Source organism: Chanodichthys erythropterus, chromosome 2 (assembly GCF_024489055.1).
Source record: "Chanodichthys erythropterus isolate Z2021 chromosome 2, ASM2448905v1, whole genome shotgun sequence".
Lineage (NCBI taxonomy): Eukaryota > Metazoa > Chordata > Actinopteri > Cypriniformes > Xenocyprididae > Chanodichthys > Chanodichthys erythropterus.
The window spans coordinates 26,082,975-26,109,055 of NC_090222.1; the positions used below are offsets into that span (position 1 = coordinate 26,082,975).

At 36.7% G+C, this 26,081-nt stretch overlaps 3 protein-coding genes across 4 annotated transcripts in view; 2 read left to right on the forward strand and 1 right to left on the reverse strand.

Moving 5' to 3' along the window:
* The first annotated feature begins 1,361 nt into the window (after positions 1–1,361).
* Positions 1,362–6,269, forward strand: ccn4b (cellular communication network factor 4b). 2 transcript variants are annotated; one of them, XM_067406717.1, is made up of 5 exons: positions 1,362–1,495; positions 3,574–3,850; positions 4,395–4,652; positions 4,780–4,973; positions 5,339–6,269. In XM_067406717.1, exons 1-5 carry the CDS (start codon positions 1,448–1,450, stop codon positions 5,636–5,638), a joined length of 1,077 nt encoding a protein of 358 aa, XP_067262818.1. In that variant the 5' UTR covers positions 1,362–1,447; the 3' UTR covers positions 5,639–6,269. The 2 variants fall into 2 exon arrangements, with proteins under 2 accessions (XP_067262818.1, XP_067262827.1); XM_067406726.1 differs by having other exon boundaries at positions 4,395–4,463.
* A 1,112-nt stretch (positions 6,270–7,381) lies between these two features.
* ndrg1b (N-myc downstream regulated 1b) lies at positions 7,382–11,798 on the reverse strand. The gene is made up of 14 exons (XM_067406737.1): positions 11,751–11,798; positions 11,173–11,278; positions 10,824–10,944; positions 10,223–10,285; positions 10,039–10,099; positions 9,715–9,801; positions 9,522–9,578; positions 9,283–9,386; positions 9,077–9,139; positions 8,930–8,981; positions 8,734–8,781; positions 8,582–8,617; positions 7,690–7,741; positions 7,382–7,581 (listed from the first exon to the last, which is right to left on the reverse strand). Exons 1-14 carry the CDS (start codon positions 11,796–11,798, stop codon positions 7,382–7,384), a joined length of 1,098 nt encoding a protein of 365 aa, XP_067262838.1.
* Positions 11,799–15,638: 3,840 nt separating this feature from the next.
* ptp4a3b (protein tyrosine phosphatase 4A3b) overlaps positions 15,639–26,081 on the forward strand; it is a 32,740-nt gene continuing 22,297 nt past the window's right edge. Inside the window, exon 1 of the mRNA XM_067406766.1 lies at positions 15,639–15,715. The gene's annotated coding sequence lies outside the window, so the exon portion shown is untranslated. The remainder of the gene's footprint in view (positions 15,716–26,081) is intronic.

The following is a 26,081-nucleotide window of genomic DNA, read 5'->3' on the forward strand; positions in this document are numbered from 1 at the left end:
ATATCCTGACTATAACATTATTATACTTAAATGTCCTTCATCAGATTCTTTGACTTAAATGAGTTAAAAACAGATTACTCTGTAAAACTCATTGCACATACACTATGAATTTAAGTTGTCTGGTTCATGTTGGGTTTGGGTGGGTGGGTGTGCACTCAAAAAAAAAAAAAAAAAAAAAACCTCTTTGAATGAACATAAAAAAAAAATCATGGAAAGGATTTCCATATGATTAAGTTGCTTTATTTCAGCATTATGCAATTCTGTTATTCCAATTTAATGTACTTACGTTGGGTCAACTTAATTTATTAAGGTTGATTCAACTTATTTCCTATGGTTGGGCACAGCTTAATTTAATAGTGTCAGCCCAACTAATTTACAATGTTTTGGAAAATAAATAAAAAGCAATAAATAAATAAAAACAAATTATTTTCATATACATTGATTTTTACAATTAATTCTTCTTGTTTAATTTTGTGATTTATATAACTTTTGTGATGTTCTGTGTTACAAGTTTAGATGTGATACTGGATTCATCCTAAATTGCTTTAACCAAAAACATTGTAAAGCCTAAATTGATCATAAGTTCATTGATGGCGATGGTTTTCAATTAACATAGGTTTACAATGCTTTAGGGAAATTCAACCCAGAGCACTACCACAATGATTACTCTCTTATTAAAATCATTTGAAAATCAGACAGCAGGTCCTCAACCCAAGTACAAGCGCAACAATTCACCACAATGGTAACCCTAAAACTATTAATTAACAGAAACTTTTAAATACCAACACAATAGAACAGTAAACATTAAAAAGTCTTTCCATTTTCTCATCTTCCTAAAAACTGCTTAAAATAACACTTTATTTCAACATTTACACTCCTAGTTCAGCCCCTTTGCAAAGCATGATGGGAAGTGAAAATCAAATTAATTAAAAAAGCAATTAATTAAAAAAAGCAATTAATTAAAAAAGCAAAACAAAATCAAATTAATAAATGAACACTTCTAGATGTATATAAAAAAAATGATATGGCTTTTATCTTCTGAAGGATGAGTGAGGTTTCAGAATGAATGGCTTGCTTAGATTTCATGTCCTGCCATAATTATACCACTGTCAACAAAGACATAATTACGACGTGAGAAATCTAAACATTTGTCTTCTATGTTAGTAATTTTATAATAAGCTATAACTGTTGGAAATGTTCACTTTCTAAATAATTCAGATGTTTTATTTTGATTCCATCCCCCTAAACGATTGAACTGGAGTGAACTGAAGGAAAACTTCCAGCAAACTCCCACTAAATCTGACAGGCTGACGTAAAGCGAGACTCCAGTAACACTGAACGACACATCTGTGCGTGTCACTGTGGACGCCACGAGGGAACGCTTGTGGATTGTACCTGTAGCAAACAACATTTCTTGTTTCAATGTATTTCTCTCAGGAATATAGTAATGTGGAGACTCCTGTTGTGGATTCTTTTGACAGCCAGGGTGCACCAGGTGAGTCTTAACACATACTGTTGATTTAATGCAGCATTTAAGGTAAAAATTCGCACAACTGGAGCCGGTTTTTCACAATTAAAGAAAGCAAGACTATTGTTATGAGCTGCCTTTTCGCTCAGTGAGAGACACCGTCGCTGAGTCTTGGAAAGCGGTCCGTGTACCTTCGTATAATTTGTTTTTTTGTATTTGTTTTTTAAATCCATACAAATTGCAATACTTGCAAATTCATTACAACCCATGTTGACAGTAGAGCAAATGAATTATTTTATAGTTTACACTCGGAAATGTTGCTTCAAGTCTAGACCAGTGTGGTCTTCACTGTCTATTTTTTTCATGAGAGCCACACTGATAGGACAAAGTCAATAGGAGAGACGCTTTTACCGCAAAGTATCAAAAGTTACATCCAGTACATGAAAAAATACTATAGTAATTTATATAGTAAATACTGAATATTATATTTACAACACTTTGTTAATGAATGCTACAGCATTCTATTAACTATAGTGAACTGTAATAAATACTGTAGTGTAGGCTACTTTAGTTTTTACTACAGTGAACTGTAGTGTATTGTAGTAGCCTATAATATATACCTTGTAGAAAACTTAATAAAGTATTGGGTAAAGTAATTTGTTTATACTACTACCACAGCAACTATAGAATTGCCACAACAATTTAATTCAAGTAGGCTACTTTACATTAGTATAGTTAAAAAAACACTATAGTATTTACTATAAATGACTATTTTGTCATGTTCATAAATAGCATATCTGCTTATCAATCTGTCATCCCTGAACATACAATATGCAATGCAATAAATACAAAAGGCAGTGAAAAAAACATTAATTATCATTTACCAGTCAAATTTGTAATTGAGACGAGATTATTTAAAAAAAAAAAAAAAAAAAGCAGGATCCTTAATGCTAGGATGAGCGGAAGCATGCATTTCCTTGACTTTCTTCATGTTGTAATTGTAGCTTGTTGTTGCAATCCTGTTTACTTTGTTTCCTCTTTATCATGTTCATAGTTGAGATTTTTTCGTATTTTCTAGTCTATTTTAAGTCGTAAAGTGAGCAGGATATGTTAAAATGTAGGCATGGATTCGGTAGGCATGTATCTATGATACTCAGCGGGGCAGCCGGTGTCTCGGATAGTGTGTGGAGCCCTCCCTAGCTCTACAGCGCCCCACAAATTTCCAACGTAAATCTGTGGTGAAAAATGGAACTGCAGCGCGCTCTCATAGAGAGCCATTGGGACAGATTTCTGGCTGCTTCGCTCATTTTCAAGTTAGGTCATATCACCGTATTATTTGCCATGCCAGCCACAAGTCAAAGCTTGAGTAACACTGGTCTAGACGTTCGGTAGAGTGTAATACATAATTTGTCTTTTTTTTTTTTTTTTTTTACCACATTTGTTGACATTCTTTGCAATAAAAGTGCTGTAATATCCTGGATATCAATTACGCGAGATTGTGATGTTGTGGTTATATAAATATGTATTATTAATCACTTAAGTCTCACACAAAAATCGGTTTGTTGGGATTATATTTGTTCTTCGCCAACGAAATTAATGCATCAAGTTGTGCTTGTCACAGACTGAAAACCGGTCTGGATCAGCGCATACGATTGGAACGGATCGGCAGAGATGTACCCATCTCTTTTACCCTTCTGTTCTGCAATCCGTTGGTGTTCTAACCCGGGTTTCCCTTGAAATTTGAGAGAAACACGGTCTGATTGACTGGAGCGAGAGAACAAATGAGACTGAGCCAAAACTGTTGCAGGCAGTGTTTGATGTATAAAAATCAAAATTTATGTTAAAAGTAATGTTGCATTTCTCTCTGATTGTATCTCTGTTCAAATGAGCCATTTTTGTTTCGAAATACATTAATTCAGTTTAAAATTCATTATGTGCTGTCTTATTGTTCATATTAGAAACTAATCCAATGCATCCTCTGCAGTGAAGTTTCGGGAGCCTTGAAGGGCCCAATTTCAATGTAATTTCTAAGCAAACTCTCTGTTGCCCCAAAGTGGCTAAAGGTGGCATACCTTCTTCATGTTCCTCTCTTCTCTTCCACACAGGCCAGTTCCCACAACTCCACAGACTCTCCTCTTATGACCACAGATTTGGACCCTTATAACCGAAATCGATACTGCAAATGGCCCTGTAAGTGCCCCAAGAGTGCCCCTGTTTGCCCACATGGGGTTAGCCTGTTGACAGATGGATGTGACTGCTGCAAGGCCTGTGCCAAGCAGGTGGGAGAAACCTGTAACGAGAGAGATACCTGTGACTATCATAAAGGACTTTACTGTGACTACAGCGCTGACAAGCCGAGGTACGAAAAAGGAGTGTGTGCATGTAAGTGAACCCCACATTTTCTTTAACTGACTTGGCTTAATTTAATATGCATTAGATGAAATATACAATGACATTGTTATAATGCAATTTCAAGAAATGTTTATTTTGTGTAAATGTGAAGAATTTGACTGATAATACATTTTAAAAGATGGAATGCATCTAAGACGCCAGAGAAAATGTCCATTGCTTTCTCTCTCTCTCTTTCTCTCTCTTTCTCTCTCTATATATAATATTTATACAAATATACACAAAAATAACCAGGATAATAATTTGACTGATAATGAATTTTAAATCCCAGGCAATGTTGTCTTAGACTTCTGGACCCCACAATATTTGAAAATTATGTAAATATTATTATACATAGATTAAATTTATACAATTACAACAGTTTTTAGTACCAGCAGATTAAATGCGATATGTACTTCTTTTCTTATTCTGTGTCAAACTGGTACTCAGGCATAAAACAGAACCTTTTAAGTTGACAAGTATTCTTTCTGTCCTTGATTCAAAGGAAAAAAATGATCCAGTCTCTTGTGTGTTTCAGATGTTATGGGAACGGGATGTGAGCATAACGGCGTGATTTATCGTAATGGCCAAAGTTTCCAGCCCAATTGTAAGTACCGCTGTCTGTGTGTGAATGGGGCAATTGGATGTGTGTCACTCTGCACCGAGTACCAGCCACCCCGGGTCTGGTGTCAGTCGCCCAAGCGAGTGAAAATCCCAGGCCAGTGTTGTGAGAAATGGTTCTGTGAAGAGTCCCGTAAACCACGCAAGACCAATCCCAGACACGCCCCTGAGGAGGGTGAGCAGTGTGTTATTGTTTTGTGTGGTGGTGATTGAAATGTCCATACGAATACTATAGCATCTTCTGGTGCTCTTACATTTTGAATTACTCGTCATTCACAAATCTCTGCTTTTGTCTTTTTCAGACTCCCTCACAACTAATGATATTTGGCATAAAAATTGCATTACCCAGACTACCCCATGGAGTCCCTGCTCAAAGACCTGTGGACGGGGCATATCATTGCGCATTTCTAATGACAACGCTGGCTGTGTGATGGAGAAAGAGACTCGACTGTGTAACCTCCGACCTTGTGAGGTCGACATCACCAAGCACTTTAGAGTAAGAAATAATTTCTATTCTATTTCATTTGCTCACCCATCACCGAAGTTGCCCATCCCTGATCTAAATGATTTTTGGACGGACGGACGGACGGACGGACGGGACTGACTGACTGACTGACTGACTGACTGACTGACTGACTGATTGACTGATTGATTTGATTGATTGATTGATTGATTGATTGATTGATTGATTGATTGATTGATTTGATTGATTGATTGATTGATTGATTGATTGATTGATTGATTGATTGATTGATTGATTGATTGATTGATTGATTGATTGATTGATTGATTGATTGATTTGATTGATTGATTTGATTGATTGATTTGATTGATTGATTGATTGTCATGTCTGTGACTCAGCCAGGTAAAAAATGCCTGAACATCTACCGTGAGCCAGAGTTTCAGAACTTCACCATCTCAGGCTGTATCAGTAAGAAGGCGTATTGGCCCAAGTACTGTGGAGTCTGTACTGATGAGCGCTGCTGCATCCCCTACAAGTCTAAGACCATTGAGGTGGAGTTTGAGTGTCCAAATGGATCCGTTTTTACTTGGAAATACATGTGGATCAACGCCTGCTTTTGCAACCTCTCCTGCAGGAATCCAAACGATATCTTCGCAGATCTGGAGCAATACTATGAGTTCAATGAGATTGTTAACTAATTAACCAAGAGCCAGATGCAATCTCCTTTTATGGCATCCTTGCATTCACATTTGCAGTCCATGAAAAACATCCATGCTTACAGTGTGACAGTCACAGGGATGGAATCAGCACAGAAAGGAATCGTTCACTGTTGATGAGAAATCATATCCTATAGTTTATCATGAAAATTAGCACAGTTACTCATATTGAGATGGCTTGTGAGGGGAACGTAAGTTCAGACTGAAGGACATTATGGTACAAGAAGATTTCTAATGGATTTATGAGGGACAAAACTTGTTAAATTTAAAGGTGCAATGTGTAAATTTTAGAAGGATCTATTGACAGAAATGCAATATATTATACATAGCTATGTTTTTGAGTGGTGTATAAAGACCTTACATAATGAACCGTTATGTTTTTTTATTCCTTAGAATGAGCCATTTCTATCTACATACACTACGGGTTTCCTTACATGTTAAGTTGCCATTTTGCACCGGCATGTTTCTAGCCCTGAATGGAAAAACTGCATGCTCTACAGAGCTTGTTTGCTTGACTGGCTGCTCTCTGCTGTCTCAGACATCTTTGTCCTGTGTTGGCCACCGTACCTTCTCTATATTGCATTTCACAACCTCACTGCTAGATGCAGCTAAAATTTACAACACTACACCTATAAAATATTCTACAAATCTGTGCAAAGTCAGAAAAAAAACACTTTTTTATATTTTATATATATATAAAATATTGCCTTAAACGATAAAAGGAATTCTCCTTAAAGGAATACACATCATCAGTTTTTGAAAATATATATGTTAGTTAAAATGGTGTTAAAAGACGTGTTTGTGTCATATTCTGAACATATACAAGAGAAGTGATATTGATCTCTTTTTTTATTCAGACATTTATATTGCCAAGTTGTTGCTGGTTTGTTATATTTAATTCTGGAAATATGCCAGAAATTTTTCTTTTTTTAATAAAAAAAAGACATGCTTATCTTTATGCTTTTGCTTGTATTTCTATTATCACTCAATATAGTGATGTACATCATTTCTGTAATGCTGCAGTTCAAGATTCACGAATTTCAGAGTGTTAGCCATTAAATAGCAGTAACACTGACTAAATTTACTCAGTTATATTTTATTAATATTAATACAATTGTTAAACACAAAGTCACCAACATTCAAAGATATTACAGTAGTCTTGCTTAGTGATATAATATCAGTGAGACTATAAGAAGCACAACCACCAGAAATTATTCAGAAATTGTATTAAATGTTTTGTAGACTACATGTGGTCATTCTTAATATACTAAGCAGTACTGTTGAGTATATTTGACATAACTGTTATCAATTACAAGTACAGAATTTATATGTAAAAAGAAATGATAATGTATAAAAAAATCCCCCCAACATTCAGCCTTATCAGAAAACCCTCAACAAAAACACACACATACACACACACACTTTTAATATACAAACATATTGTCGCATCCAAACTGTACACATCACATAGAACCTTCTTAACATATTTATATTATATATTCATTATAAAATATTACATATTGTACAAGTATGAGCAATATTTGTTTGCTGTCAGGGCCATTTCTATTCTAATATCCCTTGTGATAAACAGTAATGATACATTAAACATTATATAATCACAGTAGCATCAGCTTTCGGGTTCAAATTCTGTAATTTCAGGTCCAATTTTAAACCGTCTGCTGAGTGACTTTCTGATTTGCACGGTGATGTAATTTCATGAGGCGTTCAGCAGGACAGCTCGACGGAAAGTGTGGGACCTGAGGAACTGTGCTCTACGTTGGTGTTTGAGGCGCTCTCCATGGAGATGTCAGTGTGGGAGCGTCCACGCTGCTCATCTGTAGCGTTTGTACCGCTGCGGTTGCGGTTGAGGGATGAGTTACTAGTCGTACGAGATCGAGACAGGCGGGTCATGCTGGCAGAGGGCACTGTGGAGAAGAAGGTGATAAAAGAGAGTGAGACCATGATTTTCTTATATATAAAATGCCATATTTTTTTGATAATGTTCAGTATTGTTGTTAAAATAATGTGCTTACTGTAGCCCATGCCCTGGATAAAATATTTGAAAGCTTCTATTAGTTTGCCAGGCTGTGAGAGAGCATAAACATGTTGTGTAAACTCACTTATAATCACTGTAATAACAAATATGTAGATTAAAGGGTTAGTTCACCCAAAAGTTAAAAATATGTCATTAATTACTCACCCTCATGTTGTTCCACACCTGTAAGACCTTCGTTCATCTTCGGAACACAAAGTAAGATATTTTTGATAAAATCCGATGGCTCAGTGAAGCCTGCATCGCCATCAATAACTACCTTTTTCAATGCCCAGAAAGCTACTAAAACATATTTAAAACGTTCATGTGACTACAGTGGTTCAACCTTAATATTATAAAGCGACTAGAATACTTTTTGTGCGCCAAAAATAACAAAATAGCATCTTTATTCAACAATATCTAGTGATGGGCGATTTCAAAACGCCGCTTCATGAAGCTTCGAAGCTTATTGAATAATTTATTTCGAATCAGTGGTTCGGAGCGTGTATCAAGCTTCATGAAGCAGCGTTTTGAAATCGCCCATCACTAAATATTGTTGAATAAAGTCGCTATTTTGATATTTTTTGCGCACAAAAAGTATTCTTGTCACTTTATAATATTAAGCCTATAGTCACATGAACTGTTTTAAATATGTTTTTAGTAGCTTTATGGGCATTGAAAATGTGAGCGTTATTCCTGGCGAGGCAGGCCTCACTGAGCCATCTGATTTTATCAAAAATATCTTGTGTTCCGAAGGTCTTACGGGTGTGGAACGTCATGAGGGTGAGTATTAAATGACAGAATTTTAATTTTTGGGTGAACTAATCCTTTAAGAATGCAGATGTGAATGTGTGTGTCAATATCTAAAATCTATATATGCAAATGATATATACCTGATCAACCTGAGGCAGGCCGCCACAGTCAGCCATCTAGAAAAAAGTCAAATATTAAAAATGACACCATTATGCACAAAATATCTGTACCTGTATAAGTCATATTATTTTATCCATACTAGATAGGCAATAGAAATGGTAAGATCACTGACCTTGAGAAAGGTGGTCGTTGTTGGATTCATTCTGGAGTTGCTGTCAATCTGTGAGGTAAAATATTTAGATAACCATTAAATTATGTTTTGTTTCTGATTTATTTACAGTATATAGTCAATAATGGTGAAATTGCTGCAGCCAATCACATTGGCATCTCTAAAACTTTTAAGACAGTAAAGAAATAACTTTTCTCACCACAGCATCCACAGCTGGAGAATTATCACCCACTATCAGCAAAACTGGACACCTGTCATAAAGACAAACCTTTAAGTGACTGAAACACAATTGTAAGGTCTAATGCTGGCAAAAACAGTATGTTTACTGTCACCAAGTGGGACTTACTGGAGGGTTCGTGTATTAACGTTTCCTCCTTGTACCGGCCTCTCGATCTCCAGATCCCGTCGGCTGAGAAATGAAGGAAAGATGATAAGGCTTTCGGTAACTTATTGATGATTTTCAACTTTTTTTTTCTGCAGTATTGCAATAAATAGATGCTGTAAAGTTCATTAAAAGAATCCAATCCAGGAACTAATTTGTATTAGTGATACCTTTTGAAGGACTTGACAAACTGCTGCAGGTTGGACTGGTTAACATTGTTTGTAATGAGATGACGGAAGGTTGCGATCAGTTCATGATTGTTATGTATCTCCTCCTACATCAAATCAACCAATACATTGAGAATTAATTTGCATGTTGTATATCATTTAAATGATATTCATGATATATTCATCTTTTTTATTATATTGTCAAATGAGTGTTTTTATAATATATATTCAACAGTTCTTACCTTTCCAAACAAGTGAGAAATTACAGTATCAGGGAGAGCGTGAGTCCAGCTTGTAATCTGTTAAAAATGTCACGCTTTAGTGAGGATTTGTGCATTGTAACAAATATATGAGCTCCTTCAAATTAGTTTAATAATGCAATACTTTCAAATCTCATAAGAATGCAAATCTAGCAGAAAAAAAATGCTTTTGTACCTTTTGTGCTGCCCAGTCCATAAAACCCTCTGCCTGAGCGCTCATGTTAATCAGAACAAGACCTTCAACCATGTCTGGGTGATTTAGCTTTAAGAGATACATGGAAAAAATAAAATAAAATTATTGAATATTCACTACTGGAATGTGGTTTGTACCAAGGAAACATTCCTGTGTATTAACAAGCAAGCTGGCGATAATAAAGAGCAGGATTACACTGCAAGTATCAACATTGCTTAACATTTTAGGCAAGAGTTGCAGAACTGTAATCCATCTTATTCAAGGCCATTCAAAATACAACTGAGAGGACAAGTGTATAAAACTTACTGCAAAGCGGGCAAGGATGTTGGCTCCAGCACCGACCGCCATTCCAATCACACTCTTCAGACTATAAGGGAATAAGATAAAGCATTCAAGTTGGTCTGGATCAAGAGCGCTCATAAAACCCTCAAAAATAAGAGTTAAACATCTAAAATGGGTTTTATACCATTATTGAGCATTGAAGACTTACCCAAAATGCTTAAGGACCATAGGGAGGGTCTCTGAGAGCTGATCCATCGAAGGGTAGATATACCTACAATAACAGACAGTGGTTTATTTGTTAGCCTCACACATGTGGAACAATATGGAGTATGCAATCAAACAGCATGACAGGTTAATTAGGACTGGCTGATGGCCTTCCAGGCATTAGCGAGCTCATAATCTGTCTGGATGCCTTTCTGGATGGTTGGATTATGGGCAATGGATGTCAGTTACGTTGCTGTAGCAGATGGCAGATCATAAATGTTCTCTGCTCCCCTATAAGTGACATGCTGACCTACATTCTGCTAGTCTGGTGCCATAGGGTGCTGATTAAAGCTGTCTGCATTATATTTCCTAGAGCAGACCCGCTCCATCTGAGTACATTATAAACAGATTTCCTGTCTTAGAAGCTGGGGAAGATAAACTAAAGCTGTTTTTCTGTCTTTGTTGACAGAATGAGAGAGAGAGAGCAATCATTCATTTTAAATGTTGCTGAGACAGAAATCTTAAGGTTTTAGTTAATTGTATCCCTTCGGATGCTGTGATAGACCTGGAACCGTAATCAGGTGGCATAATGAACTCTCACTTACTCTGTGGAGAGTGTACTGGCACCCTCCTGCTGTCCTGGGGCGTCAACATGGCACACTGCAAAGTGCTGCATGATCTCATGCATGTCTCTGTGATTAAAGAGTGATTCAAAACAGCTCTTATCTGCAGAACAAAGAACACAACTGTGTTACTAAGCCTTTGATATTCGTGAACAGTTTTTTTTCAGTAAATTAAGACAGAATGCAAATGAGATGTTAAAGGACTAGTACTGGAACTTGCATTGATACTGTTGCTTTAAACACACACACTAAGCACATTCTTTTGAACCTCTTGCAGAAAGGTCTTACAGACACAGCTCCTGCATAAGGGAGGTATAGAGGAGACTCTTACGATTCAGTCCAATGTCATGGAAAGTCAGGATAGTAGGCCGGTTGCCCCTTGGAACACCCTTCATGGTGCAGTGCACCTTACCAAAGGAAGTCTCCACATCATCCTCCTACAAGAGCAAAGTTATGATCAGGTTTGTAACAACTCACCTGCATTTACATCAAAACTTGTCTAATCAGATGAAAAACAAAGGTTAAGTTGGAGAATTTTGCAATGCTTTACAGCCTTTATATTATGGAGAGAAAACTCTAATAGTACTCCTTAATCTCATTCATTCTCAACTGCTGCAATCAGAACATGTAAGAATATATGGTTCAAAATAGTTTTGACTGACTACTGTAGTTAATATGAACATTGTGAACATGTTGCACACCAAAAAATAGTCTTAAATAGCCTGTTATTTCTCATAAAAACCTCAAAGCACATTGACTGGACAGTAAACAACACAAATGTCATCAAAAGACAACAAATATCACCATCAAAACCCCTTAAAAGAAACACTTAAACCTCAAACATGCATCCTTTGTATCCACTGCATATATGCTACAACAGGAGATCAATAAAATCATATCAGAACTCACAGTGATGTCAAGTTCAAAGACGCTGCTCTCAGAGTCCTCCAGTACCATGGTTACAGTTGTTGTGGGATGCCGGTGTACAAAAAAAAGGTGTATTTGAATAGACTAGATCCTATTTCGTTGCTGCCTCAAGCTCTGAGTTGCACAGAATTCACTGAGCTCTGGGTTTTATATCCCCTTGTTTACAGTGTGGCGTAAACATCCCACTCCCAGCATGCCTTGCATAGTGGCCAGAAGGAGCCTAATTCTTAAAGGATGGAAAGCTCAACAAATTGGATCAGTAACTTAAGCTGGACACTGGCATCACTGAACACGTTCCACCTTTTTGCTGTTCCCAAGTAAACATTTTATGAATGAGACGCATGGAATCTTGGGAGTTTTGAAGATGCATTGCAATATATGAATTATACAGTGTTTTTATTGATTCATTAAACCTTTTCATTAAATAGATATATCACCCAAAAATGAAAATTCTATCATCATTTACTCGCAATGTCATTCCGTTCCTGTACCTTTTCTCTTCATTGGAACACAGAAAATATTTTAAACTTGCTTTCATTGAATAAACAAAACAAATATAAGAAATGCATAAATATTTGTAAAAATCGAATAAAATATATAATATTTAATAAAATAAATGATAAAGCATTTTTTTTAAATTATTATTATTTCTATTATCTAAAAGATTTATATTATTTTTTATATTTTCTTTTGTGTTCCACAAGTCATACAGGTTTGGAATGACATGAGGTGAGTAAATGATGACAGAATATCAATATTTGGCTGAACTGTTTCTTTAATCATAGTCAAATTTAGATATAAATGTGGCATATGCATATGATACATGATGCTAACTAATTTTTCACTCCTGTTGTTTCACTTTTGTCACCTTTGTTCTGTCAACATTACTATTTTGCCCAAAAAAGGCAAAACTATTTTGCCCAAAAAAGGCAAAAAGACAATCTATTTAAAATGCCATTGCCTTAAAAAAAAAGGAAAAACGAAAAGAAAGGCTGTCGGAGATCACATCAGGCATGTAGCACTGACTGTAGTCACACACTTAAGGAACCTTGACCTCACAGTAAGATCTAAAGAACTCTGTTTACAGTGTCCATCATCAGAGTAACAGCGCTAAGCTCATTTAGCACAGGCACAATGTGCAACATGTTCATGCAAGCGTGAGGCAGTTCAGGGCAGATGGCATTTCTGTGGTCCAGACGTCATTGTTGCTGAGCGCCCTTACAAGTGTCCCTGTCGAGCACACGACGGTGACCTGGAAAGCAGTACTGAAATCATCTTGGAGGATCAGTGTGACAAAGCAAGCTGTTTCTTCAGTCCTCATTGATGGCTACTGTTAATGTTCCACCAAATCTATATGCATCTATACAGTACCATTCAAAAGTTGTTGTTTTTTTTTAAAAGAATGAATCCTTTTATTCAGCAAGGATGCTTTAAAATGATCAGTAATGAAAAATGACAACTGTTTTCAACACTGATAATAATCAGACATGTTTCTTGAGCAGCAAATCAGCATATTAGAATAATTTTAGATGGACCATGTGACACTGAAGACTGGAGTATGCGTAAAAAATTTAGCTGTCATCACAGGAATAAATAAAATAATATATACTAAAATAGTTATTTTATAATAATTTGCAACAATGTTATAGTTTTCAGTCTTTTCTCTCTTTTTTGATGAAATAAATTCATCCTTGTTGAGAATAACTGTATATCAAAAATCTGTATGTGTTAAAATGAAGATATAGGCCTAATTCAACTGTTATTATTTTTGTTAACTGTCATTTAAAGAAGCCAGGTGATCTAACCTACTTATGATATTTGCTGGAGTGATCTTAGTTCTGCTAGAGAAAGGTAATGCATGTCTATTAGTAAAGGGTTAAAGGGTTAGTTCACCCAAAAATGAAAATAATGTCATTTATTACTCACCCTCATTCCGTTCCACACCCGTAAAACCTCCGTTAATCTTCGGAACACAAATTAAGATATTTTAGTTGAAATCCGATGGCTCCATGAGGCCTCCATTATAGGGAGCAATGACACTTCCTCTCTCAAGATCCATAAAGGTACTAAAAACATATTTAAATCGGTTCATGTGAGTACAGTGATTCAATATTAATATTATAAAGCGACGAGAATATTTTTGGTGCGCCAAAAAAAAAAAAGCAGTGGCGATTTCAAAACACTGCTTCATGAAGATTCGGAGCACAAATGAATCAGTGTATCGAATCATGATTCAGATCGCGTGTCAAACTGCCAACGGCTGAAATCATGTGACTTTGGTGCTCCGAACAGCCGATTCGATACACTGATTCATCTGTGCTCCGAATCTTCCTGAAGCACTGTTTTGAAATCGACCATCACTAAATAAGTTGTTTTTTTGTTTTTTTTGGCGCTCCAAAAATATTCTTGTTGATTTATAATATTAATATTGAACCACTGTACTCACATGAACCGATTTAAATATGTTTTTAGTACCTTTATGGATCTTGAGAGAGGAAATTTCATTGCTCCCTATGGAGGCCTCACGGAGCCACCAGATTTCAACAAAAATATCTTAATTTGTGTTCCGAAGATTAACGAAGGTCTTACGGGTGTGGAACGGCATGATGGTAAGTAATAAATGACAGAATTTTCATTTTTGGGTGAACTAACCCTTTAAGATGAGCTGTAATCCTTATCAATGAAGGGATAGTGTCAACCCATCTGCCATGAGACTGCGGTTTCATGCTTGGTCTGTATAGCCTGTGATTGTTACACAGACACACCTGATTTTAAATTTAACTAGTCAAATACAGAAGAAAAAAAAGAGATCATAAACATGTTAAAATATTTTATTTGGATTTTCACAAAACAAATTTTGTTGAAATTGCACTTTAAAAAAAAAATTTGGGCAAAAACAAATCTTACAAACAAACAATATCAAAACTAGATCTGTTCGGTGTGCCATCATCGTCAACCTGTTCAACCTGTTTTAATGAAGCATTCAGGATACTGGAGAGCCAGTGTAAATAAAATGCTTTTTGAGGCTTATTCAAAAAAAATTTTAGCCTACTAATATAGTTTAACTCAAACAATAATACTATTTTCTAGTACTAAGTAACAACTGACGTGGACTGTCCATCTGTTGCTTGACATATGTGAGCCTCATCTTTTATTAGGCAATGACCTGCATAAATTCTAAACCAGACAGAGTACTTAACCTGTAAAGGGCGTTGATTTAAAAATAAATGACCTAATGACCTCAATACATATGTAATTATGATGGATACCACAATAAAGAAGTAATTTTATAATATAATGTACATTATTATGCAGGACACCTGAGTAGCCTACTATTTTTTTAAAGTATTTTTTAAAAATATAGTCTCATTATATACCAAAATATATGTACATGACATGGTTACATTGAGCTAAATTCTACATTAATAATTAAATTAGATAAATTCCACATTTCATGACCTACTGACACATTTTCATGATGTTTCACGCTAGATGGCGCAATATTAACAGTATTTAATTATTTAGTGATTAATTCGGCAATAGATTAGAGACCAGTGTATTGATGTGAGCGTGAATATACTTAATTAGTAGGCTACATTTTTAACTAATTTCAATCCATATATTACAAAAATTATAACCAAAAATATGAATTTCTGTGAACTCTCTTCTCTTCAGAACTCTCTTCTCTCATAAAACTCTTCACATGTTCAGTTTAACTCATAAAAACGTGTCTTTTATTGTTTTGAATGAATCGTGTTTGTATTAGTACAAATACTGAAATTATAATCTAATGTCAGTTTTACAGTTTTATTTTTTCCCTCTCGGTTGCTCTGGGTGACGCTGCGTCTCCATGGTTGCAGCAAGGGAATCTCCGCGCTTGCGTGCGCACACGCACCCATACACACACGGATACACACTGAATCACATGGAGCGAGTCTGACAAATCTGTGAGTATGAAAAATCTATATGAAAATCACCAAAAAGTCGTCTACTAAGACAAAACTACGTGTTTAACAGCTTTGTGAAATCAGGGTATTCTCTTGTAATCAGCGCGACTCGTATTTCTGACGGCGGAGAGCGCGCGCTGAGCGAATATTCGTATCGTTTTGGGGCTGTTATAGTCAATAACTTTTAATATATTTCATATATCATACATATTAGTTAATGCCCGATATATTATGTTGTCAATGCTGTTTTTAAACAACGTGGGAAGTTCGTTTGTCAAGGAAAGTGGTCGTCTGCTACCGGCGTTTTCAGAACAAAAGCGTTGAGGGGCTGTTAGCGTTAGCGCGCTGCTAACCTTGTGTGTGGAGGTATTTCTTTCACACAACACCCGTTATATTAACCTTGTGTGTTCATATTAACATTAATAATTAAGGAGCGCCCAGATCATAAATGTCTTTATTTTGCATTAGAAAGTGAACTCGCTTTGTGTATGGAATGGGACACAGCTGGACGCCTATCAGCATCCATCCCTCGCATAACGATGGAGAAAGTAAAAGAAAACCTGCAACTTTGGACGTACATGCATATTATTTTGCTAAAGTTGAAATGTGGATGTTGGTTTTAACTCAGTAGCACAATAAAAGCAACAAGTTGAGATCAAGCGCGGGTTGTGCTTGTGTGTGGTCTCTTTGTCTCTGGTATCATATCTGTCCCAGGGCGCTTAAGTCTGTAAACCTTTACTAATGATGCAACTATTATTTGCATATAAGCTGTTATGTTTTTCACTCGAACTGCCTGGTGGTTCAGTTCTGAATAAGTTGCGATTTGTGTTCGCTGGAAGAGATGTTCCCAGATTAAAGAACTCGCTTTTATCAGGTTGTCTCAAGTTCACGTTTCAGTATTTCTTCACAGCTGTAACTAGCTGACTGCTTCAGATAAACGCTGGTAGAAGAAGCGGATATAAAGCTGTCGTTGCCGAGATGTGACCTGTGTGGACCATTAGCTCAAGTATACAAGATTTCTATTGTGTTTTTGGCTGTGGCTCTATTGTGTTTGTGGCTCACATAAGGTGCTTTTGCTTTTTGGTTTGTCTAACTTAAGTTGCTGTAAAACCGTATACAAGCCTATACAAAATTTATATGAGTCCATCAGTTGGTACGCTTTCAAGTTTTTCTAGCTGGGTAGTGAAATATCCCTGTGGTACGACATCCCAAACTTCATCTAAAACTAATTTTAAATAACATTTAATTATTTATTGCTATTATACATGCAGTATTCAGGATTTAATTTATGTATTTCTACTTTTTCCTACAGTACAACTGTATTTTTAACATTGCAGGATTATTTAAAATGATGGTTCTCTCCCTCATGTCGTTCCAAACTTGTATGATTGACTGTTTTTTGTGGAACACAAAAAGTTATTTTCACATGAAGAACAGTTTTGTAGACCATTGACTTCGATTGCATGTACAAAACATTGAGACCTTTCCTTCAGATATCTTTAATGTTCCACAGAAAAAAGAACATCATACAGATTTGGAGCAGCATGAGGGTGAATAAATGATGAAAGAATGTCATTTTCGTGTAAACTATCCCTTTAAAATGAGATGGTGAAGATGATTAAAAATTGTGATAAACTCTAGTTCCCAGTTACAGGACAAGATATATACGTTTAGAAGAAGTCTTTTTAAAAAACTTACACATGTGAAAAAGTAATACAAACATAAGCAACATGCTTTAAATATTAAAACTGGCTTGCAAACACAATGTCTCTACTTGTGCAGGAAAGAGAGAGTCCTGATAAAGACATTCTTGTCACTTCTAGTGAAGTGAGAAATTTGCTGAAAAGGTCAACTCGTGGGTCTGGTATTTTGCTGCAGGTGATACATAAATGCTGTCTGTGTATTCTCCTTTGAGTCTAGTTTTAGTGTCAAATAACTTTGCGGTATGATCCTCTGAACTTGCAAGTGAGCGTGTTATTCCTGTGGTGCTCATTTGATTTGCTGCTACCATTACCTCTAACTGTTCATCTAAGCAAGCAAACATTGTGCAATCTTTGCAACCAAACCTCTGCTGCAGTGGAAAGCTCTATAGGTGCAAGCAAGAAGGGTAAGCCCACCTCTAATCAGTCAGGCAGGAAGAGTTTAGCCTGGGATGGGTTTCCTCCTACCTGCCGTGCACTCCAAGCAGCAGGTCACCAAACCGCCCTGTTAGTAATGGAATGTTGGAAGAGTTTTTACTTGGCTCTGTACACTGAAGTTTAACCGATGACGTAAGCTGCCACCATGGGGCAAGGGGTGGCTTCCTCCACGGCAAGTGAGTTACTCCCCTTTTATTAGGAAAAAGTGAGCAAATTTGGAAGCTTTGTAAGAAATGGAGAGATTATAAAGGGGTGGGGGTGTTAATGTTCTCTTTGATTTAACTTTTTTCTCTGTTTATGTTTCCCATTATTTTAGCACCATCTCTGCCTCCCTGTCTGTTTTCCATTTCAACACAGATGCTATAGTTTGTGTTTTTTTTATTAGAGGGTTACTTCTGTTATTCAACCCGAAACGCAGTGGGTCTAATCAAAGCAAGCTCCTTCATTCGAGGAAAGTCGGCCCCCAAGGGTATGTGACATTTACCCAGCATGCATTTACTGAAGCCTGCTGCTGGGAATTCCTCCCTGAGAACAAAGTCGCGCGGGGCCGGAGTCTTAGAAACCTGTTACTCACTGCTGCATAATACTAGTAGTTTCATAGAAGAAAAAAAAACCGCAGGACTCTCCCACTGCAATTCTGCCTGTCAATCAGAGTGGCTCATCTGACTTTACCGGAGCCTGGTAGTTTCTGGCTGCCTGACAGCCACATAAAGAGGCGAAAAAGGGGAGAAAGTATTGAAGGTTTCAGAAGTGCACTGTTGCCAAATAAAGGGTTATGCTGCGATTCCCAGAGGAACTGTTGTCCTCGTTCTCTTAAACTGGCATTTAAGGTCAGTCTTTGGGTACAGAAAGCACAATGCAGTCATGGCTGGTGCTGTATACATGTATTCACACACATTGAGCATATTATTGTAAAAGGAAACTTTTACTGTAGTGTGAATAAGGTGTTTTCAGTGATCTTATTACAATCGGATTGCACCTACACCATTTAAGTGGTGGTGCACTGAAACCACATTTGGAGGGGATCAAGGATAGATTCTGACTACACTTAAGTCATTATCCATCAGTATTTTTTTTATGGTGTGCTTTATAACTCATTTCCCCCGTTTCTCGCTTCTAAATGGCTATTAGTGTCATTCATTGTGAGAAACACAACAGACTAGATACAAAAAAAAGAAACTGTATTTTAATTTTTTTTTTTTTTTTTTTTTTTTTGTAAGTGACAAATGTTTTTTTTCTTCTAATATGCAAGTGGCCATTTTTTGCAAGTGGTTTTTCAGATCCGGTGCGAACTGTGAAGTGTAAATGCCGTCCAGCTAAAGGATATTCTGATGCAAAAATGTTAACATTTGGTATAAAAGACTCTTAGATGCGAGTCCATTTGATCTCCTCACTTCAAATGTAAAAGAATTTATGTAGAAAAAAAAAAAAGAAAGAAGATATTAAAAACGAAATTTGAGAAGTAGGTCACACTGGCAACTTAAAGGGAAACAAGTTTGACTACTGTATATGTTGTATTTGTTGCTTCAAAGGTGGAGAGAACAGATTCCAGCTTTGGGCATTTGGTTTCCTTTTAGTAACAAGTTTTGGGTGTTTGCTGAGAAATATGTTGTATCATTGGCTTAGGAGTATCCTTTATGTACATAACCATTCAAAAGTTTAGAGTCAGTAAGAGTTTTTAGAAAATTAATACTTTTATGAAGCAAGGATGCATCAAAAGTGTTATAATTTTGCAAAAGATTTCTATTTAAAAAAAAAAATGCTGTTCTTTTAAAATTTATATTCAACAAAGAATTCAGAAAAATATGTATTACAGTTCCCACAAGAATATTATGGTAAGCGTTCTTACAAAAAATTTGAAAAAAAATCTTACCTACCTACCCCAGACTTTTAGTGTATGCACATTTATAAATGACATCATATATCTGCATGTGTGTATTTATTCTATGCTTAACTTTTGCTTTTTCATAAGTTGCCTCTGAGAGTACCTGTCTTGAGACATTAATCTCTCAAAAATTAGTTAGTGTTAGTTATATTTGCTAGTGTAGTTTTGGAAATGCTTGATTTAGCTTTTGTTATAAAGGGCAGTCTCTGGCTCAAAGTATACTTCAGTTTTGATGTAAACACTTATCCTGTGTACAGCTGAATGTGCAACCTTTCCAATTATACTCCATTTGATAGTGTGCATGAACACAGGTGCTTGGCACATGCACACTAGAAAGTTTCATCCTTGTTGAGTGTTGTGCTATTTCTCTCCAGAAGTCATCAGTGATAAAATGGTCTTTGTACACACATAAATTAGAGTCACAATTATCTCGTAATCCAATCGTACAAGTGCCCGTTAACACAAGCTTTTTGTTCTTGTAATTCTGTCTAATTATTGCTCATCAGTTTCTTTTTCGACTAAAACAATGGGCTTGGTCTGTGTTGCCACTTTGTGGACAAACTAGTGCAAAAATCCTCAAGGTGCATGTACGTGCTTAGAAAAATCTGACTGTTTGCATCCTGTTTATTAACGTGTAGTCTAGATAAGTCATAGCCGACCTTATCACCAGAATCTGTTTTTCTATGTCCCACACATGGAAGGGTTAATTTTTTTTAAGCTGAATGCTTTCTTTCTGCATTATTATCCCGCTGTTTCTCAGGTGATGTGCTGGAGATCTGGAGTCTGTGTGTGGCTGCATGTTTTTGGGGTAGTTGAGGGGAAAAGTGCAGTGAGTGCCTCACAGGGAGATAGAGACATGGTGAAGTCAAAAAAAGAGAGCAGAACAAACTTGATAGAGAGAGAGATAGAGCACAAGCTGGTGTCTGAGCAGTCCCGGGGGATTCCTTGTGGCCAGTGTACAGAGACACACACAATGAAGGGAAATGCTTCCTGTGGGGATCCCATAGAGTTCTGCTACAACCGTATCTTTCTTTTGTGGGAATAGATCTCTGCAAGCATCATTTGCATTCATCCTAGTGCAGGGCTTGCAACCCCGTCACGAAAAAACAAACAGTGGTCCACAGGGCAACAGGGAAGCCCCTGAGCTCCAGTATAAACTACAGTTGTCATGTGTTTTGGGATTTTGAGGTGATGCAATATCATGAGAGATATCCCAGGAGACTCTCCACAGTTTTACTTCTCATGCAGTTTTTACAGGGACATGCATGTCATGCATGTTTGACAGTTGATTGCAGTAAACGCAAAGTATTTAACGTCATCCTGTGCTCATATTCGAACTGTTTAGATATGTATTAATCTGAAACCCAAACAAGTATCTGATTATGCACCAGCAGCTGTGGCCAAAAACGTCTGACCTGGAACCATGTTGACCCCTGAGAGAGCCAGTGTTTATATTGCTCCATCCAGAGTGTATCGATGCACGTAGACCTGTCATATGAATTAGTGAGTCTTTAGAGTGCAAGGTATTGTGAATATTTTTTTGATCCCTAAATGCTTGATTCTTATGAACCAGAAACGTACAGCGCGACCTGTGTAGTCCGATTCCTAAATGCATGACTCTTATGAACCGATTCGTTTTATATCATATATATACACATATCTTTATCTTATATAAACACAAATTTGATTCCTGGTGTTAAAGTGCAGCAAGTCCTGATAGCACTGTTAGGACATCAACTAGTTCCTGACCTTTTAGTGTGCAATCTTGATCTTTCTCCATTGGCCGCAGATGTGAGACTATCTCGGGTGGGTCTGATGTCTTTCGCAGATCTGGAGTAATGAGTGATGGTGTGAAATGTTTCAGTACAGGCTGAGTGGCAGTAGACAGATGGGGCTGTCATTAGACTCTCACTCTCGGAAGGAGATGGGCCTGAAGAAGTAGGACGTGTTCTTAAAGGCACACCCAAAGGGGCTTGTTAAGACCCATCTGGAAGATTAAAGTTATTTCTATCATCCTTGGGAGAGTCCATGAGAACATCCAGTGATTTCCCAGAGACATGCAGTGATTGACAGGTGTGCCAAATGGGTTTGAGTGGTGTTTGATAGGATGTTGGACATGTAGGTAGATGTGGCAGAGCTCAACAATAAGGATGGCCCCCTGATTCAAGCAAGTGAGGCAAGTAGGCAGAACAGTCACTTTCCTAGTGAAGGCAATGCTGTGTTAACTGAATCTTTGAGTCATTAATCTTGTACATGTGTTTGTCTTGTAAACTCAAACATTTATCTATTTACAAATGTTACACGTTCAATACTGTTGCAAATTGTGCTGAATTTATTATGTGTCACCAAGGTAACATAATTTAGCTGCTAATCTAGAAATTGCAGAAAAAGCTTAATTTTAGAATCCTTATTTTATATAAAATAAATATATATATGGTTTTATATTTTGTTATAAATGCCAGAAAACTAAATATTTGTTCTGGCATATTAGTGTTGTCAAAAATATTGATATTTGGATATGTATCGATACTGAAATATCTGAAACGGTTCCAGTACTTCTTTTCTGCAGTATCGATACACCGATACCAGCTGTGCATTCTCACACTCCCTTCTCTCCGACGGCAAATTGACACACACCCACCTCCTCTCATTCACGCATCTCATTTGCTCCAGTTGAACAGTGCTAATATTGCACATAATTTAGTCATTCCTGCGGGTTTTGCGCTCACACCAAAAGCGTATGCATTTATATAATCTATATAAGTGACTCTCTCAAACAGCTCGCAAGTACCAAATTGACTTTTTTTGTGGCTTATTGCGCTTAAACGGTCAAATACATACAAAATTATGTCAAAATGCACATCTTTGCGAGTATTCAGGTAAGTACAGTGAGTTTTGGAATGTAAATAGTTGAGAGAAACTATTAATGATTCTTTAAACAAATAAATTTGAATTGAATTGAATTAAATGTTCTTAAATTGACAGCAGCCTAATAAACCTGCTGCTGTCTGTCGTTAAGAGAAAATCATTCGCTGCTATTGACTGAATAACTTTTATTGTAAGCATTAATCTGTATTTAATTTTTACAATGAGATCTATCCAGTGTTAGACCCACCTGAAATTTTTTTTTTATTTATTTTTTTCGCTTTATTATATTGTATTTATTTGTGCTATCATTTGCAATTTAATTTGTTATTATTGTAGTATGTAGTATATGCAGGCCTGTTGCAAGGGTGGTGCAAGGTCCTGTGCGACCTTGATGTGGGAGGCCCGGGGGGTGTGGGGTTGCTATAGTAATGGGGTCAACTGTTGCTGTAGTGACGAACAATTTGTTGTTTGTGGGGAAAAGTTTGCTTTGCTTTGTATATTCATTTTAACAACTGTGTAACTGGACTGCACACATATTTTTGACGCTGAAATTATATTGTAAATCATGAATTGGTAAAACGCGTTTGCGAAACGGTCTGAAACTCTGAATCCACTCGCATTCATTTGTACTGCTCTCTTACTGAATCACCTGAAGTGATTTCTCAGTCAGTAAAACAAACAGACAGTAGGTATCAAGAAAACAACCAGCGCTGTTTTTCAGTTGTTTTCCATTGTGAAATTGCGCTAATTGGATGTGTGACAATTTCGTTGCTTTTTGTAGTTTTCAGATTTAAAAACGTTTAAAACGAGATAGAGTAGGATACATTCGTTCTGCTGTACTATTGCTCTCACTGATGGTCCGAAAGGTGCGTAATAGTTAGGTTATATATGCTTATTTAACTTTTTAGTGTTAAATAAAAAAACCCTTTTTGCGTACGGTCAGATGAAATCCTGCAGGTGTTCGTGGTTTCTCCATCCATGCAATAAACCCACATCCTTGAACGAGCACGGATTTATAGCGTATTTACTTGAACTTCTCAGGTAATATCTACAAAGACTTTACGTATAAAGGGACTTTCATATTTTTTTGATTCATTACAGAGGCGGTGAAATCAGAATTTAAAATGTATTGAATAAAGCTCTCTACGAACTTGACGTGCAATGCTGCGCCGACCGACATGTATGCGCGTGAATCACGGTCACACGCACAGCGCAATATTGTAAGTTACTGCAAATTATAAGTTACTATTGGCTTTACGTCATCAAATCAGCTGTCACTTTACTTTGGCGCGAGCCACGAGGCACTGTGCGGTCGCACACTTGGCACAGCCCTTGTGACAGTACTGTCTGTATGGCAGTATATATGGCAGTTTTCCCCCATGGTATCAACTATGGTATAGAATATCGATATTTTTCAAGGTATCCTATTGAAGTTGAAAATTTTTCATGTTTATTAAATGTTGTGTTGGAGACCGAAAGAATGTTACAGAGCCCCTAATGGGACATGAAAAATTGGGGAGGAAAAATTATATTTAAATGCTTTTGCATTGTCTCGCAAATATTTTGCATTCCACCTAGAAACTTTGCATTGAACGCATTTGCTATCAAAATGTTGGTGTTACCTCAAGAAACTTTGTCTGCTCATAAAACGTTTGAGTTTTTTGTGAGGGATGTTTATCGGATCACAAAACTTAAGCAAGAGAACACAAAAGCATTGAAACAGGTTTTTTTCTTCTCACTTTTTTTCATCACCATGTCACTTCATAGAAAAGGAGATCTCAGAATGAGTAAAAATAACCCTTATTGCAAAAACTGAAGTTCCCTTGACGTTACTGGATGAGCTACAGTTTACATTTAGAAACTGGACAAAGAAATTCCCAGGCAGCAAGCCATTGATGGAGTGGCTTCCATTCCAAGTGTTTGTTTACATGCTTTGAACTCTGCTAACTGAATAACACACTGATGCTGGGGGTTTTGAATGAGGCCTGGTCATTTGTATACCAAAAACACCTGTCTGCCATCCCAGACTATAGACAAACCTTTCATTAAATGTGTTAAACCTAAAGGTTCTGTATTTTGTTTTGATTCATGGCATGCGGTTTTCTGAAAGTCACAGTATGTTTATGACCATTTCCAATCAGACGAGTTTGCTGAAGTGTATACAGCATTTGTTCTCCTATATAGAAATTTTATGTGTCAGCTGCAGTGGTGAACACCAGGCATGGAGGAATCTTCATGGAGACTTTTGCTTAAATTTGGTCTGCCAGCTGGAAAAGAGAGTCGAGTTTCGATAGGTGGTGACCAGGGAGCCTCCCCAGCATGCACGTACAGCACGTCTTCTGTATCGATCCCATGAACCCACATGCACAAGAAATGAAAGGAAAGCTTGAGGGAAGGAGAGATGCATTGCAACACTGTGTGGCCCAAATTTTAAGAATCTCTATTTTTTATATTTTGAAAGGAAACCATTTACAAATGGTTTGAAATGCTAGTCACATAGCTGTGTAGTTTTGACCTTTGCCTGACCCTGTTTAGGGCTGAATTGATGCAGAAGAGATTTTTGATGTATGTAATCACTTGACCCTTATAAAGCTTTCTGAAAGTAATGTACTTGCTACATTCTTGAGGATGTATCCAGCATTTTCTCTCTGGAGAAATGACCTGTTCCAGAACTTCCTTGGAATGATCTGATTTGTTTGAATGGGTCATGTGACTGGAAAGGAGATGATGATCTCACTGTTCTTATAGGGATTACAGCATTGCTCATATATCTCTGCTGTTATGAGGGACATTGGGTCCTGCAGGTCAGAAGGGATAAGGATAAAACTCCAGATCTCTTGTGACATCACAGAGAGGTTGCTATAGAGAACAAACACAAATACATAGGCACTTCACACAAGTTTTTATAGTCTGCAAAATATTTTAATGAAGTTAAAGGTGAGAGACTCATGACTGAAAGAGAAATTGTCCTCTGAAATCCAGCAGATGTTATTGATGTTCCTCTGGACATGAGCACTAAAAGCCCAGATATACTCATGGTGATGTTCTTCGCTTAAGGGGTAAAAAAAAGTTTGAAATTTGTGACTAGCGATATATATGATATGGATATGTATTGTGAAAAGCGCTATACAAATAAATGTGAATTGAATTGAATTGAATATACTGTTAGTATTCAACACCACCCACTCTGCTGAGAATGCCGTTTAGATGAATATGTAAATATATGATGCGTGCTTTCCTCTCAATAACAAAATAAACATGCAACAAAATTGAGAAAACGGCAAGCATTTTTTTAATAAAGCATAAGAAAATCATCTGATCATAGCAATGTGGATATGTTTGCATGTGTTCTTCAATCCGGCTCTCTAGTAAAGTTACATCACGTTTATTTATATAGCATTGCTTAAAAACAAGCAGCTTTTCTGTGTTAAACATGAAAAACAGTGTCAGTCTCTTGTTTCATTAGAAGTACAAC